Genomic DNA, 14,405 nt, shown 5'->3' on the forward strand with positions numbered 1-14,405 from the left:
GAACCAGTACCTGAACATCTTTTAGCTTATAACAGTAGATATTTATTGAAACACTCAGCTGCATTTAGAGGGGTTTGGTCAGGACTTGCTGATTTGAAGGTCACACAGCAAAGGAGCTGTACAACTGCATTGCTAAAAACAATTAAGCAATTAACATGATTAAGGGTCTTTTTGCAAGTGTTTTAGTGATGACTAGCTCAAATGAAGGCAGTTACCTTATTACAGAGTTCAGGATAATAATAATTTTTTTTTTCCCCTGGATATGCAGCTGCATAGAAACAGAGAATAGCAATTTCCACTAAAACAATATTTACAAAAATGGAAAATATTTGTAACTGCAAGCAAAGGGAACACAAGCTGCCCACTCAGCTGCCTCAGGTTAATGAAAAACAAAGGAAATATTTTTGCCCATGCTTCTCTACCTTCTCAAGATAAAAACATCAACTACTTTTGATAGGATTCAAATAACATCTGGACACATGGTTTTAATGTACACATAATATGACATTTTTTTCAAGGTTATCTTTCCAAAGCATTTTGAAATTAGCAACTGCTTGCTATAAAGATCATAAAAATAGAATCTCCAAATTATGGTTCACTCTCACTGTGTAATACACTACTTAGGCACTGGACAAACATTCTCACAAATGGAACAAAGATGGGTTTTCTTGTTTTTAAAGATAAACTAATTTGACTATCAGTTTACCTGTGGTTCCTAACTCAAAACTTCTTGGCAGAGAATGGGTTTAATGATTACCTTTTATAACCTCTGTACTTAAGCTGTTGCTTCTTCTTCATGTTCTGGTTTCAGACATGGACATGCCTTGCTTATAACTGGCTGGGGAATCTAAGAGGAGAAATACACTTGACAAGGATTCCTGGACCAAATTAACACCAAACAAATATAAATATAAATAAGGTAAGTGAAAGCCAGAATTGCTAAAGGTAACGATTGAAGCAGCCTAAATACATGACTTTAAAAGAGAGACATTGGGCACAAAGCTACGAAGTTCAGTCACTCAAGCCCTGTGTTCTACATGTGTGCAGTTTACATATGTTCAAATGTTTCTATCACATGTTTAATCTTAAAAGTTGGATTCATTATAAGTTTTTAAACCAATCTTTAATTCAAAAGATAAACTTGATGTCTTTATAGACTAAATGTTTCTAAAAACCAACAATACTGAGATAGGTGTTCTGTTAATTTAAAAAGCTGCAGTTTTTGTAGCCAGTTTCTACCTAATTTACAAAAAAACCCCAATTTATGTTGCCAAAACATTGTGCCTTCCAGAGTTACCAGCTGTATAAAAGCATAAGGATCTTCAGCATTCAAATTTAAGTAATTACAGCTGTAGAGTTTTAGGAGAGAAGAGATTTTTGACTGAATCTACTTTAGAGTCTCAGGACCTAAGCCTGATCAATTTCCTTCACTGTCTCAGATTGAATTTCAGACCAATACTAGGGAAAACAAGCAAAATTCCCACCGAAAGAACCCCATAAAATTGTAAGTCTAAATTTAAATTTGAAAACAAACTCTTTACATTCCAGATCTAAAAAGGACAAAACACTGAGTGGAAGACATTCACCTTGAATCAACACAGAGAAGATTGGCGACTCTTTCTGAGACAAAGAGCTGCTAAATAGATAATTAGAGTAGCCCAAACTCTGTTTAGCAGATGTTCCCATCTCCGAGGAACTGAAGCAAGGTCTAATTTCATGAAGAATGGAAAGAAGGTCTTCTAGATAAGAAGAAAACAGACTAGCTTTTGGGAGGAAGATAAAATCTTCCAAGGAATTCCAAGGGAGGACTGGCTATGAAAGCTTGGTTGTTCCAGTAAGGACATCCTCGAAACTGAATGTAATCCGTGCCAGGAGACACGGACATTATACCTGGGTGGGTATAAAGAAAATCCACTGCAAATCACACGGATGAGGTGAAGTAGACATAAAATCTCCTCTTCATTTTCTCTCTGAGTAGGTAGTTCGATGGGAGTGTTTTGCCTCTGAGTGCGTGCATGTGTTTGTTTTCTGGTAATATTTACCTATACTACTTTGTATCCACATATATCAGCAAAAGTCAAGCGACATTAATATGCTAGAGTAAGATTTTGCTTTTATTTCTTTAGAAATTTCAACGGGGAAAAAAATGGGCAAAGAAAGCTTGAAGAAAAGAAAAGGAGAGCACAAAGGAGGAGAGGATGGACAATCCATTCAGAGCCATGTACCCCAAACGATGAACCTACAAAAGCAGGCAAACCTTTTTCTTTTCCCCCTTTGGTCCATGTGTGAGGGGTTGGCAGAGGAAGGCAGAAGGGGATATTTGTGCATGTACATCAGCATATAAAACCCACTACTGTATCCCAATTTAGCGAAAACATGCTAATAGCTCAACAGTGTTGTTGATATATTAGCATATTTACAGAAATTGCTAATTACTAAAGTTAAGTATCTCTGATATAAACAGACTAAACCCCCAAAAATATGTCATTAAAGTTATCAAATATTAAAATAATTCAAATATTTATTCTAAGTTGATCAACTGAGGCATTTCATAAACTTTTTTTTTCCACATGTACTTTTCAGAAGTTATAGTGTGGCTTGTCCTGCTCATTTCTGAAAGTTTGTTAGTGTTTCTAGCCAGAGAATAGGCACTGGTACTTGAAGACAAGTGAAAATCTGTCTCCTCCAGAAAATTACAGATGCTTTAGAAAACAGTTGTGTCACTGCCTCTCAGGAGGGGGTGGCATTTCTCCTAAAATTAATTTAAGTAGCCTGGAAAAAGATTATCTGGTTTTAGTTTGGTGCCAAGACTGGAAAAATACTGATGTTGTTAGAGTAGCCATAGCTACCAGAAAATATTAAGTAGCCCATGCCACTTGTTTTAGTAATACATGCCTCGATTTCAGTGGTTTCATCTGATATTGTAGTTCACTACAAATTTAGGAGAACATGATCTTGTCACCACCTAGTGGTATCAACACAATTCCTAGGTGCAAATATTTAAAGCAAGGAAAGGAAAACAGCTGCTCAACAAATAAACCCAGACTCCATCCATGAAAGACAATTTCTGAATCTTAGATAATTCAGAATTCATCAAGTCCTTGTAAAAGGATGTCATTGCTTAATCAGAGAGGGAAGGGCAAGTTCACCCATTCAAGGTTATATTTGATACTCACATAATCCAAAACACCATTTAATAAAGGAAATAGGCAGGCAAAACACAAATAAATGTACTTTTGAAAACAACAGGAGTACACCACAGGGTACATACAGATCTTAGAAGGAAGAGTGAAACTTCACAAAATTGTTTAATGTATTTGTTTATAGAACTTATCTATTGAAAGCCAGTAAAAATAAGTCAGTAATGACAATTCCTGTAGTTCTATGATATTGAGAAGTAATTGGTGAATTACTAGAAATTGCTTAAAAAAAAAAAAATCTCATTTTATTTCAAGGTGGGCCTCATTAGTGGAATCTGTATGATTGTTGGTACAATTATTGGCTCTGGTATCTTCGTTTCTCCAAAATCAGTGCTTGCCAATGTTGAAGCTGTGGGTCCTTGTTTAACCATCTGGGCAGCCTGTGGAGTTCTGGCAACATTAGGTAAAGGACTCAACAAAGAATCTGAATCTTTGCCTTAAATATATCTTCTGTTTCTGCATTCTACTCTCATTTCACAAATTAGCTAATAACACCTAGACCAAAATCAGCTAAATCCTTCTGTATATATGCATAGCAGTACTCAACCATAACTTTAAAATGGGGTGTTTATAGAAGACAAATTAAGTTTTAAAATTGTAAATCACACTCAAATTATCTTGAAAGAAAGTTTTAGGTTTTCCTGCTTCATCCACTGACTGTAATAAAGTGAATACTCTTCTACTTAAATAGCTGGCAATATGTGAAATTTACTGATAGTGAGCTAGGTACTTCTGCTAGCTTTCTACTCCTGTGATTCTAATTTTATTATCTTAAAATTTAGCACTAAACACCTCAAAATATTTCAATAAGTAAAACAAAGAAATTTTTGAGCATTGTATCAAGAAGGGCAGCATACAAGAAAAACCTTAGTTCAAGATGCCACATACAGCAATAAAACAGGAGGTATCACTGTACTTTTATGTTGAGCTTAGACATTTTATTTCAAAATTTTGCAGAAAGCTGTTTTTTTCAAGTTTCTAAACATGTCAGCCAGTGCAGTTCTGACTTAAATGCTTCTTGTAGTGTTTATTTCTTAAACAGAAATTGAATGAAATCCAAATGTTTGTTTGTACTGGTTTTGGTGAAGTCTTAAATATCAATGGTAGTAAGTTTTAGGCTGCATCTGAATAATTTCAGGATTTTTTTTTTTAATTTCTCACATGTAATTAAAATTTTATTTTGTGTATACAATAAAATATACAGAAACATGAAGAGAGTAATGATGCACTGTATAGATCAATTTCATTAACTTTTCTACCTATTAAAAAGCGATCGTCTGTTCAAGCAGTCCCAGGCTCAAAAATGCATGAACTAAACCTGCTTTTCCTGTTATTCAGGTGCACTTTGTTTTGCTGAGCTTGGTACAATGATCACAAAGTCTGGGGGAGAATATCCTTACCTTATGGAGGCATTTGGCCCAATTCCAGCATTTTTGTTTTCTTGGACGAGTCTCCTGGTTACAAAACCCAGTTCATTTGCAATCATCAGTCTCAGCTTCGCGGAATACGCATCAGCTCCTTTTTATCCAGGTTGTGATCCGCCCCAAGTCGTCATCAAATGTCTTGCAGCAGCTGCTATTGGTAAGAGTCACACTTTTTAAGGCAGACCAGATCCAAAACTGCACAGTGACTTATGTCTGGCCCCATCAATAAATGCACTTCAGTGCCCTGAAACTTCCTTAGGTTCATCACAAAGACACCAGAAATCTTTAAGACACAGTCCAGTGAGTCCTTCCCACAACAACTAATTAAACAGCATTAAAAGGACAGGTTTTAAAATGTTTTTTTTTTTCCCTAGTCCAAGGGTTTTTTTATCCTTCATTAAGATGGATACAGCTGTATAATTAATGCTTATCTCTAGCAGAAAAGGAAGAAAAAATAAGTGTGGAAACACTATTTCTTTATCTGAATGCTGTGCAACTTCAAAATATTTTTATTAAAGTTACTATTAAAATCTAATTCATAAATCTGTTTTTCCTCACTGTTTTAAAAGTTATGCAAAGTAACAGTAAGTAAGTAATCCAAAGTTTACAGAAAGTAAAAACTATATATAACATAGACAAAAAAGTGTGATGGAAAAGCAGTACAGCAAATAAGGGGAGGGGCAACTTTTCTTTAAATTCTGACAAACAGTGCAAAAATTTGTAATTTGATTTCTTTTAGTGGTAATAACAATTGTGAATTCATTGAGTGTGAAGCTGGGAAGTTACCTCCAGAATTTTCTCACAGCTGCTAAAATGATCATTGTTACAATCATTATTGTAAGTGGAATTGTTCTCCTTGCACAAGGTAATAAAATTTATGTTATTTGAAAAAATTATTTTAGCTTTTGCTATGATCGTGAAAAAATTCCCCACTGACAGAAGTGACACAGTAAAGAGACACAGTCCTGAATCTCTTCATTCAGGGTTTTAGTTCTGCATCTCTTAGAAACAATGGTATTTTTTTGGGGAAGTGGGATGGGTGGAAAATGCAACACTGCAGATCAACTAATACAAAGGGTATTAATTAACTTTATAAGCGAAAAGTTTCAACACATGAGACATATGTTGGTATGTTCTTTTCATCTGGTGAGGATTGCATGAATTAATTTCAACACTGATCAGTAATCTTTCTCTTATTTGCAGGAAAAACTGAAAACTTCAAAGATTCTTTCAAGGACAGTAAAATTTCTGCTAGCTCTATCAGTTTGGCATTTTATAATGGACTCTGGGCATATGATGGATGGTGAGGAATCTTTATTAGTCCTAACAGTTACAGTTTAACAGCTTTTAACTGGTTTACTCTCTCCCTGTAGAACTCTCTGAAGAAGTTAACAACTGACTTGTTATTAAGAATGTCTTGATGAACTCTGGAAAAAGAACCCTAATTTGGTTAAAAACCCCCAGAACTCCACCCTCTTTTAGTTGTTTATTAGGGAAAGAAAATTATTATCTTATTAATTATTATTTTCTCATTAGCTGTTTATTAGGGAAAGAAAATATATTAGATTTCAAAAGGACTACTAATGCTGCTTTGCTGCTGAAGGTGCTTAGATATTGTAGTAATGAGGAGAATATAGTACAGTTTAATTCCATTCTGTTAGGCAAAATAGCTTTCCCTGCAGGTTACCCCATCAAATTCTATTTCTTGTGAAATATGTAGTGGTGTTTGATTAGTACAGAAGAACATAAAAAGGAACATTGTGTCAGAAATTCTAAGGTTCAGCTTGCAGATTTGTTCTTGGGGAATGTCAGTTGGCAGAACATTCTGTTGGCACAAATCCATTGTTATTCTTAAATGTACAAACTGCAAAAGTCTGCATCCAGGTCTGCTCTTTGGAAGCAAATAAGAATATATTCTTGATCTACCACACAGCAATTCCCATTTAAAAGCTTTTGAAACTGAATTTATTTTAGGTAGATTATCTTTTTGGGTTCTGTTTCCAAGCCTGAGTCTCTCAACTCGGACATGTAAGTCTGCTAATTCAGGCATTCATAACTTACGGACTTTTTAAGAGGGCAAAGAAGCTGATCCCTAAATAATTATTTGTGCATGTAACCACCAGGCACTAACATTTGAAAATTTGCCTTTGAACTCTATAAATAATAACTCTTCAGATTTTCAGAGTAGATGAATATAAAAACCTTGTTTCAATTGGTCTGCATGCTCTAGCAAAACTGAGTATTTAGAAATGATAATTCAGAGAGGTATAACCCTTAAAAAGGTTTTCATGCCTGTTTTCTAGAGACAGTATAACTTACAGAACCACTGTGAAACACCAGCAGACTTGCTTTACTCTTTGCCCTCAGCACACTTGTGCTTTTATTTGAAAAGGCTCAGATACTGCAAAGCTTGACGTTGAAAGGCAGTTTTGTAAATCTAAGATGCCTGCCAAATTTTTGTTTGGTTATTCTGGGATATTTTATCCAAGATTTAGAGTCTCAGAGATACTAGAGATAATGCAGAAAGAGATGGTGAATTAAGAGGCTGACTTTTGGATAAGAAGCTCACATAGGTTTTGTCCTGCAGTTTTCCCACTGTAAATTGATTTTACATTTTTTTTCTTTTTTTAAACTTCAAAGATTAAAAACAATAACACAAGAAATAACATCTCACCTCATAGAATAGTTATATTTAGACACCTGACTGCTAAAATACTCTGTGAATGTTTTTCCTTCCAGGAATCAACTCAATTACATCACAGAAGAACTTAAAAATCCTTACAGGTAAAACTATATATGAAAGCAATGTTTTTATTGGCAACAAATCAAACACTATATATTTTTCTATAAGCAAGCATATATTTTGGTTTGTTTTTTAAAAGCATTAATATTCTATTATTCAAGGTTTGAGCAGTAAGACAAAATTAATTAGCCTGTATTACAGGCTTTGTACCTTTGCCTAATTTGTGTTTTTCCTTTTTTATAATCCTGATTTCCATAGCTCTACAATAATAATAAAAAAAAAAAAGTAAATTCACCTAAAGAGCATATCAGGAAAACTAAGAATCCACAGTTTACTACAACAAGTGCACCAGTGATACAGCAATGCTTATGGGGTCTTACTTTTCCATTCTTTAGAAATCTGCCACTGTCTATAATTATTGGAATCCCCTTGGTTACGGTTTGTTACGTTCTGATAAACATTTCCTATTTCACCGTAATGACTTCAACAGAACTCCTGCAGTCCCAGGCAGTTGCTGTGGTAAGCTACTTAATTTTGTAATAGAACATCTGAAGAAGGCTGTGTGCATTGAAGTCATGTAAGTCCTTAAGTTCCATTAATTTTTCATAAGATAAAATTAATTTTAGTCTAAGCTGTTACTGCCACCTTTTCCCCCATTATCTACTATCATTTCTTAATCTAAAGTTTCAGTAATGGCTAATTTAAAGAGTAGTTCTATCGTATCCAAATGGGAATAAAAGGAAGCAAAAGTAATGGAGTCTTCAGCAAATGTTTTGTAAACATTGCAGGTCAGAGGGTGACTGCTTATCACAGGCATCAAAAAGATGGAAAGAGAAATAACATCTAACAGTTGCTTTGCCATTTTCAGTGTTTCCAGTATTTCTGAGAAAGAAGCATATGCCAATGACAGTAGATCAAAGTTTGTTGTTATGGAGATAACAGCAAGTAATCCATCATTCACTTCCACCCTACTCTTTTTGGGCTTTTTTCCTTAATAAATTTGAAAGATATGATTTTTACATTTTTGTAAGACATACTCTTGCAGGTAAAATTAGAAATTCTGTAAGTTTCTGAAACCATAAAAAAACACACCTGCCCCTTCAGTTTCACTCAGTAAATCTTCTGTGTCTCTGAAACAACTGTTGAGGTCCTGCAGCAATTCTCCTAATGCTAGTTTTTGGGGAAAACAAACAGTATGTGACAAGCATTTAAATATGTAGTCTAGCACAGTGAAGAAGTACAGTAATGTTGAAATGCGTGAATTTATTTTATTAAATAGAAGCTTTTAAAATTTAGATCTTCTGTGCATTTCAGCAGCTTGTCTGCACCAGAAGGTACAGCAAAGAATTTATGAAGTTAAATCTTGTATAAGAACTAGTCCTCTTCAATACACCCTTAAACTTACAATCTGAATAACAAACATCAACTAGCACTGAATGGATCAGACTAAATTAACAAAATCTCAGAACTGGCATTAAGCAGAGGCAGCACAACAAAAGGAGTGCACTGTGCAGAGAGATCTATGCAGCTGTAAGTGCCTTTTGAGTGTCCTGCTTCTGGACAGAGAAACATCACTGATGTCAGACTTGTGCAAACCAAAGCTCTTTATGCTTGACTTACTAGAAAAAAACAATAACAACTAAAAACCTAAACCTACCTGTCAAAAACATTTAAATTCAAATTTGGTGTTGGTCAATGTACATGAGATTTACAGCAACAACTAACATACCATGCCACAGGTGAAAACTCAAATGTAGTGAAAGACCAGAGGGAGTTTGTCCTGGACTTACACTGTCACTACTGATGTTTCTCCTTCTAGAGAGGCTGAAAACAGCTTGTATGGACAATGCTCTGCAGCAATGCCATCCTCCTTTCTTCTCTCTTTGCAGACACATCCCAAACCAGGTGTCTTTAAAGAAGTTAATTTCTGTGTAGTTTTTACATCTGTCTTCCAATGTTTCCTACAGATTTTGCATCTTAAACATCATCACAATAATACTCCACTCCATTTTATAGTAGTCAATGAATTAATCCAGGTTTTTATTTGGCAAAGCGTTCTTTAAAAGCTACACAAAATATGCAACATGGTTTTGTTGGTAACATAGCTCAGATACCCATTTACTTTACCTACAAATAGGCTCTAGCATTATTGAATATACTAAATGGTAGTTAAAGTGATAAAAATGATTAATTTTAATCCCATATCCCAGACATTTGGAAATAGAGTCCTTTATCCAGCCACCTGGGTAGTTCCTCTCTTTGTGGTATTTTCGACACTCGGATCTGCCAATGGCACCTGTTTTACTGCAGGCAGGTAAGTCCCCATTCTAAATATCTTCAAATGGAAGGTTTTGAAGGATGGAAAAATTTATACACATTCTTCTGATCCACTTTATACAAAATGTGATTTAAAATTGCCTGTAAATCTAGTTATATTGTTTAATTTTCAAAAACAAACAGTGGCTGTTCAGGTTTGAAAAAATTAGAAAGCATGGTCTCTTCTTAATTCAATGAAGGCATACCTCTATAGCACAGAAGTTTTTTCATCTCTCATCAGTTTTAAAGCTGAGAATTAAACAGTTAAAAGTTATCACTAAAAACATGACTACACCAGCAAAGGTAACTGAGAAGCTATTCCTTTCTTTCAATTGTTCAGTGCTTTCCTTTACTATTTAAAATATTTTAAAATTTCAAAAGCATCTGAATACAATGTGGCTGTAAAGATAATTTTTTGACAAAAGGTTGTCAATACAGCTTTTTGCTATGAAATACATGAAAAAGGAAATATTTAATTAAAATTGAATTTGAATTTAATTAAAAATGTAAAAGGTAAAAGTAGGTAACATTTCCCAAAATAATTTTCAATTAGACGTGCAAAATAATGATTCTGAAATGAGTTTCAAGTGTACTATTTTAATACTGGCTCAGAATTTGTTTTGGCTCATGCTTTAATACTGGTTATTTAATTTCCCTGTTTTTAAATGGCTACAATACCCTTTAAATCCCAATGCATATCAAAGAAAATACTGATGAAATTAATTGTATATCTATTTGCAGTCACCATTTAAAGTCTAGGTGCCACACTAACTACATTGCCTTGTTTTTGTTTTGTCAGACTTGTTTATGTTGCAGGTCGTGAAGGGCACATGCTAAAGGTACTATCTTACATTAGTGTGAAGCGTTTAACACCAGCACCTGCTATCATATTTTATGTAAGTATATATTCTAAGAAAAATTATCACCAAAAATTCTCCAGTAATACATATTTTCACAGCTTCTTACAAGTAGTTTTGACACATATCTTTAACTATCTAGACAAGAAAATTGCTAAATACATTTTGGAAAAAAGACTACATAAACCCCCCAACTTTTCTAATTTGAACATAGTCATTCCAGAACTGGATTTTAAAAATCAAAATGGTTAAGAATCAATGGCATGGAAACAAAAATTTAAATGAGTGGTTTGTATTAGAGAATCCTTTCACAGGATGCTTGCAAGCAAGCTATCACTACCCTGTTTCCTCCATGTAGGAATATTTCCTCCATTTCCTCACTAAAAAGATTTCAGTTAATAAATACATTTAAGAACAAATCTAGAACATATTGTTATTTTTATTTTACCTATTTATCTTCAAGGCAAAACAAGATATATTCAATCCTACCAGGAAGATTAATCCACACACACTAGAGGTTTAAGTGCAAGAAGGAGACAGAGGAGTTCTATAACTTTATTTGAATAAAGGGAGAGGTTATGAACAATTCCCCTGGGGTCTCAGAGGATTAGAGGACACAGCCTCCTTTATATGTTAATTTCCTGACTGCATTTCCCTCTCTCTTTCCCCATGCTGAGGTACTCGAGAGGCACAGCCTTCCTACATCTCCTAAATTCAGACCTCCTTTCTAAAGCATGCCTCCCCACTTTTTGCTTTTTTCTTGTGCCTCTGTTCTTTGTCTCAAAATCCAGAGATGTAGCACTGTCTTGAGTGATTAAGAGTCTGTGTCAATTAGTGGAATTCCTATGGAATTTATGGCTTCTTTCTCCTCTCTGTGTCTGCCCTTATCAGGCCCACTGTTGGTAAAGACACCTCCTCCTCATTCCTTTCAATCCCAGTAACATTAAAAGCTAAAAAAGATATTTTGTATCTTCAAGATATTCAGTCAGCAATAAAACAGATTAATGCATAAAAATTATAAGCATTTTGACTTAAAATGGAATTAAGCTTGCACACAGAAATAACCACATGTTGGCAGGATGCAGTCACAATCTTTAAAGGTGCTGCAATGCACTTACACCCAAATGTTTAAGGAAAAGCATTCACAGTTCATACTCTGGAACCCTACACATGCAGCTGTATTGAAACAAAAGTAAAATTCAGCCTTCTTCTATGATAGACTACACTCATTTTTGTTTTCATTTTTAGGGGGCCATTACTATTATTTATATTATTCCTGGAGACATTAATTCACTCATAAATTACTTTAGTTTTGCAGTCTGGATATTTTATGGTTTAACTATACTTGCACTAATTGTTATGAGGTTTACAAGGAAGGAACTCAAGAGACCTATCAGGGTAAGTTCTGTATGGCTTTTCCTCCATTCCATAGATTCTATAGCATGAATTCACACAAAGTATCTGGATATTTAAACAGCACCCTTGGGCATCCTTGTTTTTTACTCCCCTTACCTGCCATTTTTTATTACTTTTTTATTACATTTATTGCTCCAGCCATTTAATAGCAGATCTGCTCTAAGACTAAGCTCATAAGGACTGGGAAAAGATTGCAGAATGTTGATTTTTATTTGCACAGCCAAATTTTCAGAGATGGGTAATTGCAGTCAGCAGACTACCACTGAAGGAATATCCAAAATAAGACCCCAGGTCATTGCATGTAAATCAGTTCCCACATTTATTAAAATGCAATCTTGTACACTGCAATTTGAAATATTCACTAAGATATCTTAGTGAATAATTTGGCAGAAGAGTTTTCCCTGACCATATTTCTGCTACTCCTTCAATTGCCCCATCCAATTCCAGAAAATTTTAAAGTAAAAAAATGCATAATGCAATTAAAATATTCTTTCATACAGGCAACTTTTCTAAGAACAGCTAAAGAATGAAGAAGTGATTTTATTCTCTGTCTCTTGCAGGTACCCATCATCATTCCTGTCATAGTGACAGGGGTCTCAGTTGTACTGGTATTGGCACCAATCATCAGTGCACCTGAACTGGCCTATTTGTACTGTACTTTATTTATACTCAGTGGACTTATATTTTATGCACTTTTTGTTCATTTTAAATTCAGCTGGGCACAAAAAATATCAGGTAAGTATGCTTCAGATAGCCAGCTCCAAAGTCAACAGAACATTTGCTAAACTTGAGATTAATTAGTATAATAAAGCTCACTATCTGGTCAATCAATCCCTTCTAAGGCATGTGGACAGGATGTGGAGGGAAGCAATTTCCCAAGCATGTAATGGGATTTACTGAAGACTATTTTACTCCTTCCTGTTGAAAAGAAGCAATGTCTGACTTGAGGAAAAATTAAACTTAATTCACAAAAAACACATCACTGTAGTAGCACAAAGAAACAGAATTAATTAATTGATAAATTTAGTTTTTTCAGTTTTCTGCATTTCAGAACATTGCTTTAGTGATTAGCTAAAAATTAGCAAACATAAATTCTTACGCCACCAAATACTGGGCTTTTAGCTATGATTATTAATTTTACTATCCCTACTAAAGAAAATGTTAACAGCATTAAGATAAAAAAATAATCCCAGGGCTGAGTACAGCAAAAGCTGCAAGAACCTAGGACCATTTATAACTGATTGCAGAGTCCCTAGAGAAACTGATATTATCTCAGGTAAAACTGGATACACAGATATTTCTAAGAGGCTAATTGGAATTAGCTGAATACAATAGCATTAATAGTTCTACAGACATTCAAAAAATACATAATCTGTCTCTCTTGTCCCCACGACTATTAATTAAAATGTAATAATTATAATTATTTATAATTATAATTATGTAATTGGAATCATTGACTCTAATGTAAGTTTGGAAATGTGAAATGCTGTAGTTTGGATCCTAATACTGTTTATTCCCCACCCTTTATTTTTTATTTTGAAATAGGAATACAGATTTAAAAAACTATGGAGGATAGTTTTCTCACTTAGAAAAATAGTTTGAATTGAAATATTGTTCTCTTATAAAGCCTCTAACAATAAATCTTTTCCTCAGAGCCCGTCACTATGCACCTCCAGATGCTTTTGGAAGTTGTTCCAGAAGAGGAAATTACTGAATGAAGTATTTTATATCTACCAGGTTGTTTTTAAGTGCTGTACTAGTTGAAGTAGATTCAATTTAGTTTGGCACATATATATACTTGCTAAATTGTTATGTTCGTACTGGTGTATTAGTTTTGCAACACTTTAGTACTTCAAAGCATTAAATATATATAATAAAAGATTTCTAAGCCAGATTACAGTGTCCAGCAAAGCTGGCTTCATTGTTTGTTAATAAGTTATGGTGTCTTGTTTTCTGAATTAAAATTTTTAGCAAAGATGTGTTTTACTGTCTTTCCAAACAATTCCACGGGTGAAGGTATGGGTGTTAATGTCTTTAAATGGGTGTTAATGTCTCTGCCACCTTCAAGGCACAGGTTTGTTACAGAACCTGTCTGTACCTGTAACCTGCACACACAGTTTGACTCCTGAAACAGGCAAGGGTCCGCACAAGCCTGAGTTTCTGAACTTTGGGGGACAATGACAGCTTCAGCCAGGGATATGGGGTAGGTGGTTTGGGAAGGCTGTTCCTCCCCAGTGCCTCAGCCAGCGGGGGAAGGAAGAGGGCAACGAGTGGCTGGGAGTTTGGGATAAAAGGAGGCTGCATCCTCCAAAACCCTGAGAGAGAAAACCCCATGGACTGTGCCCCGATGGACTCTCTCCCTTTATTCAGATGAAGTTGGAGGACTGTGCCCCGATGGACTCCTCTGTCTGCCTTATGGATGCTGGCTTTTCATAGTGTAATTTTCCAT

At 34.8% G+C, this 14,405-nt stretch overlaps 1 protein-coding gene across 1 annotated transcript; it reads left to right on the forward strand.

Annotated features, from left to right (window-relative positions):
* The first annotated feature begins 1,552 nt into the window (after window positions 1-1,552).
* Window positions 1,553-13,847, forward strand: SLC7A9 (solute carrier family 7 member 9). Its single transcript, XM_058846344.1, has 13 exons — window positions 1,553-1,894; window positions 2,127-2,251; window positions 3,456-3,603; window positions 4,539-4,781; window positions 5,364-5,489; window positions 5,828-5,927; window positions 7,364-7,408; window positions 7,763-7,886; window positions 9,578-9,681; window positions 10,483-10,579; window positions 11,789-11,938; window positions 12,517-12,691; window positions 13,610-13,847. The coding sequence occupies exons 2-13, from the start codon at window positions 2,147-2,149 to the stop codon at window positions 13,672-13,674; spliced, it is 1,482 nt and encodes a 493-aa protein (XP_058702327.1). The 5' UTR covers window positions 1,553-1,894; window positions 2,127-2,146; the 3' UTR covers window positions 13,675-13,847.
* The last annotated feature ends 558 nt before the right edge of the window (window positions 13,848-14,405 follow it).

The sequence above is a fragment of the Poecile atricapillus genome, chromosome 10 (genome assembly GCF_030490865.1).
Source record: "Poecile atricapillus isolate bPoeAtr1 chromosome 10, bPoeAtr1.hap1, whole genome shotgun sequence".
Taxonomy (NCBI): Eukaryota; Metazoa; Chordata; class Aves; order Passeriformes; family Paridae; genus Poecile; species Poecile atricapillus.

What these genes read in the sequence shown, in the direction of transcription:
- SLC7A9 (XM_058846344.1), top strand. Translation starts at nt 2,147, where the DNA reads ATGGGCAAAGAAAGCTTGAAGAAAAGAAAAGGAGAGCACAAAGGAGGA. An exon ending in CTCTGGGCATATGATGGATG is followed by an intron (nt 5,928 to 7,363) that starts GTGAGGAATCTT and finishes TTTTCCTTCCAG; the next exon opens with GAATCAACTCAATTACATCA. An exon ending in ACCTGTTTTACTGCAGGCAG is followed by an intron (nt 9,682 to 10,482) that starts GTAAGTCCCCAT and finishes TTGTTTTGTCAG; the next exon opens with ACTTGTTTATGTTGCAGGTC.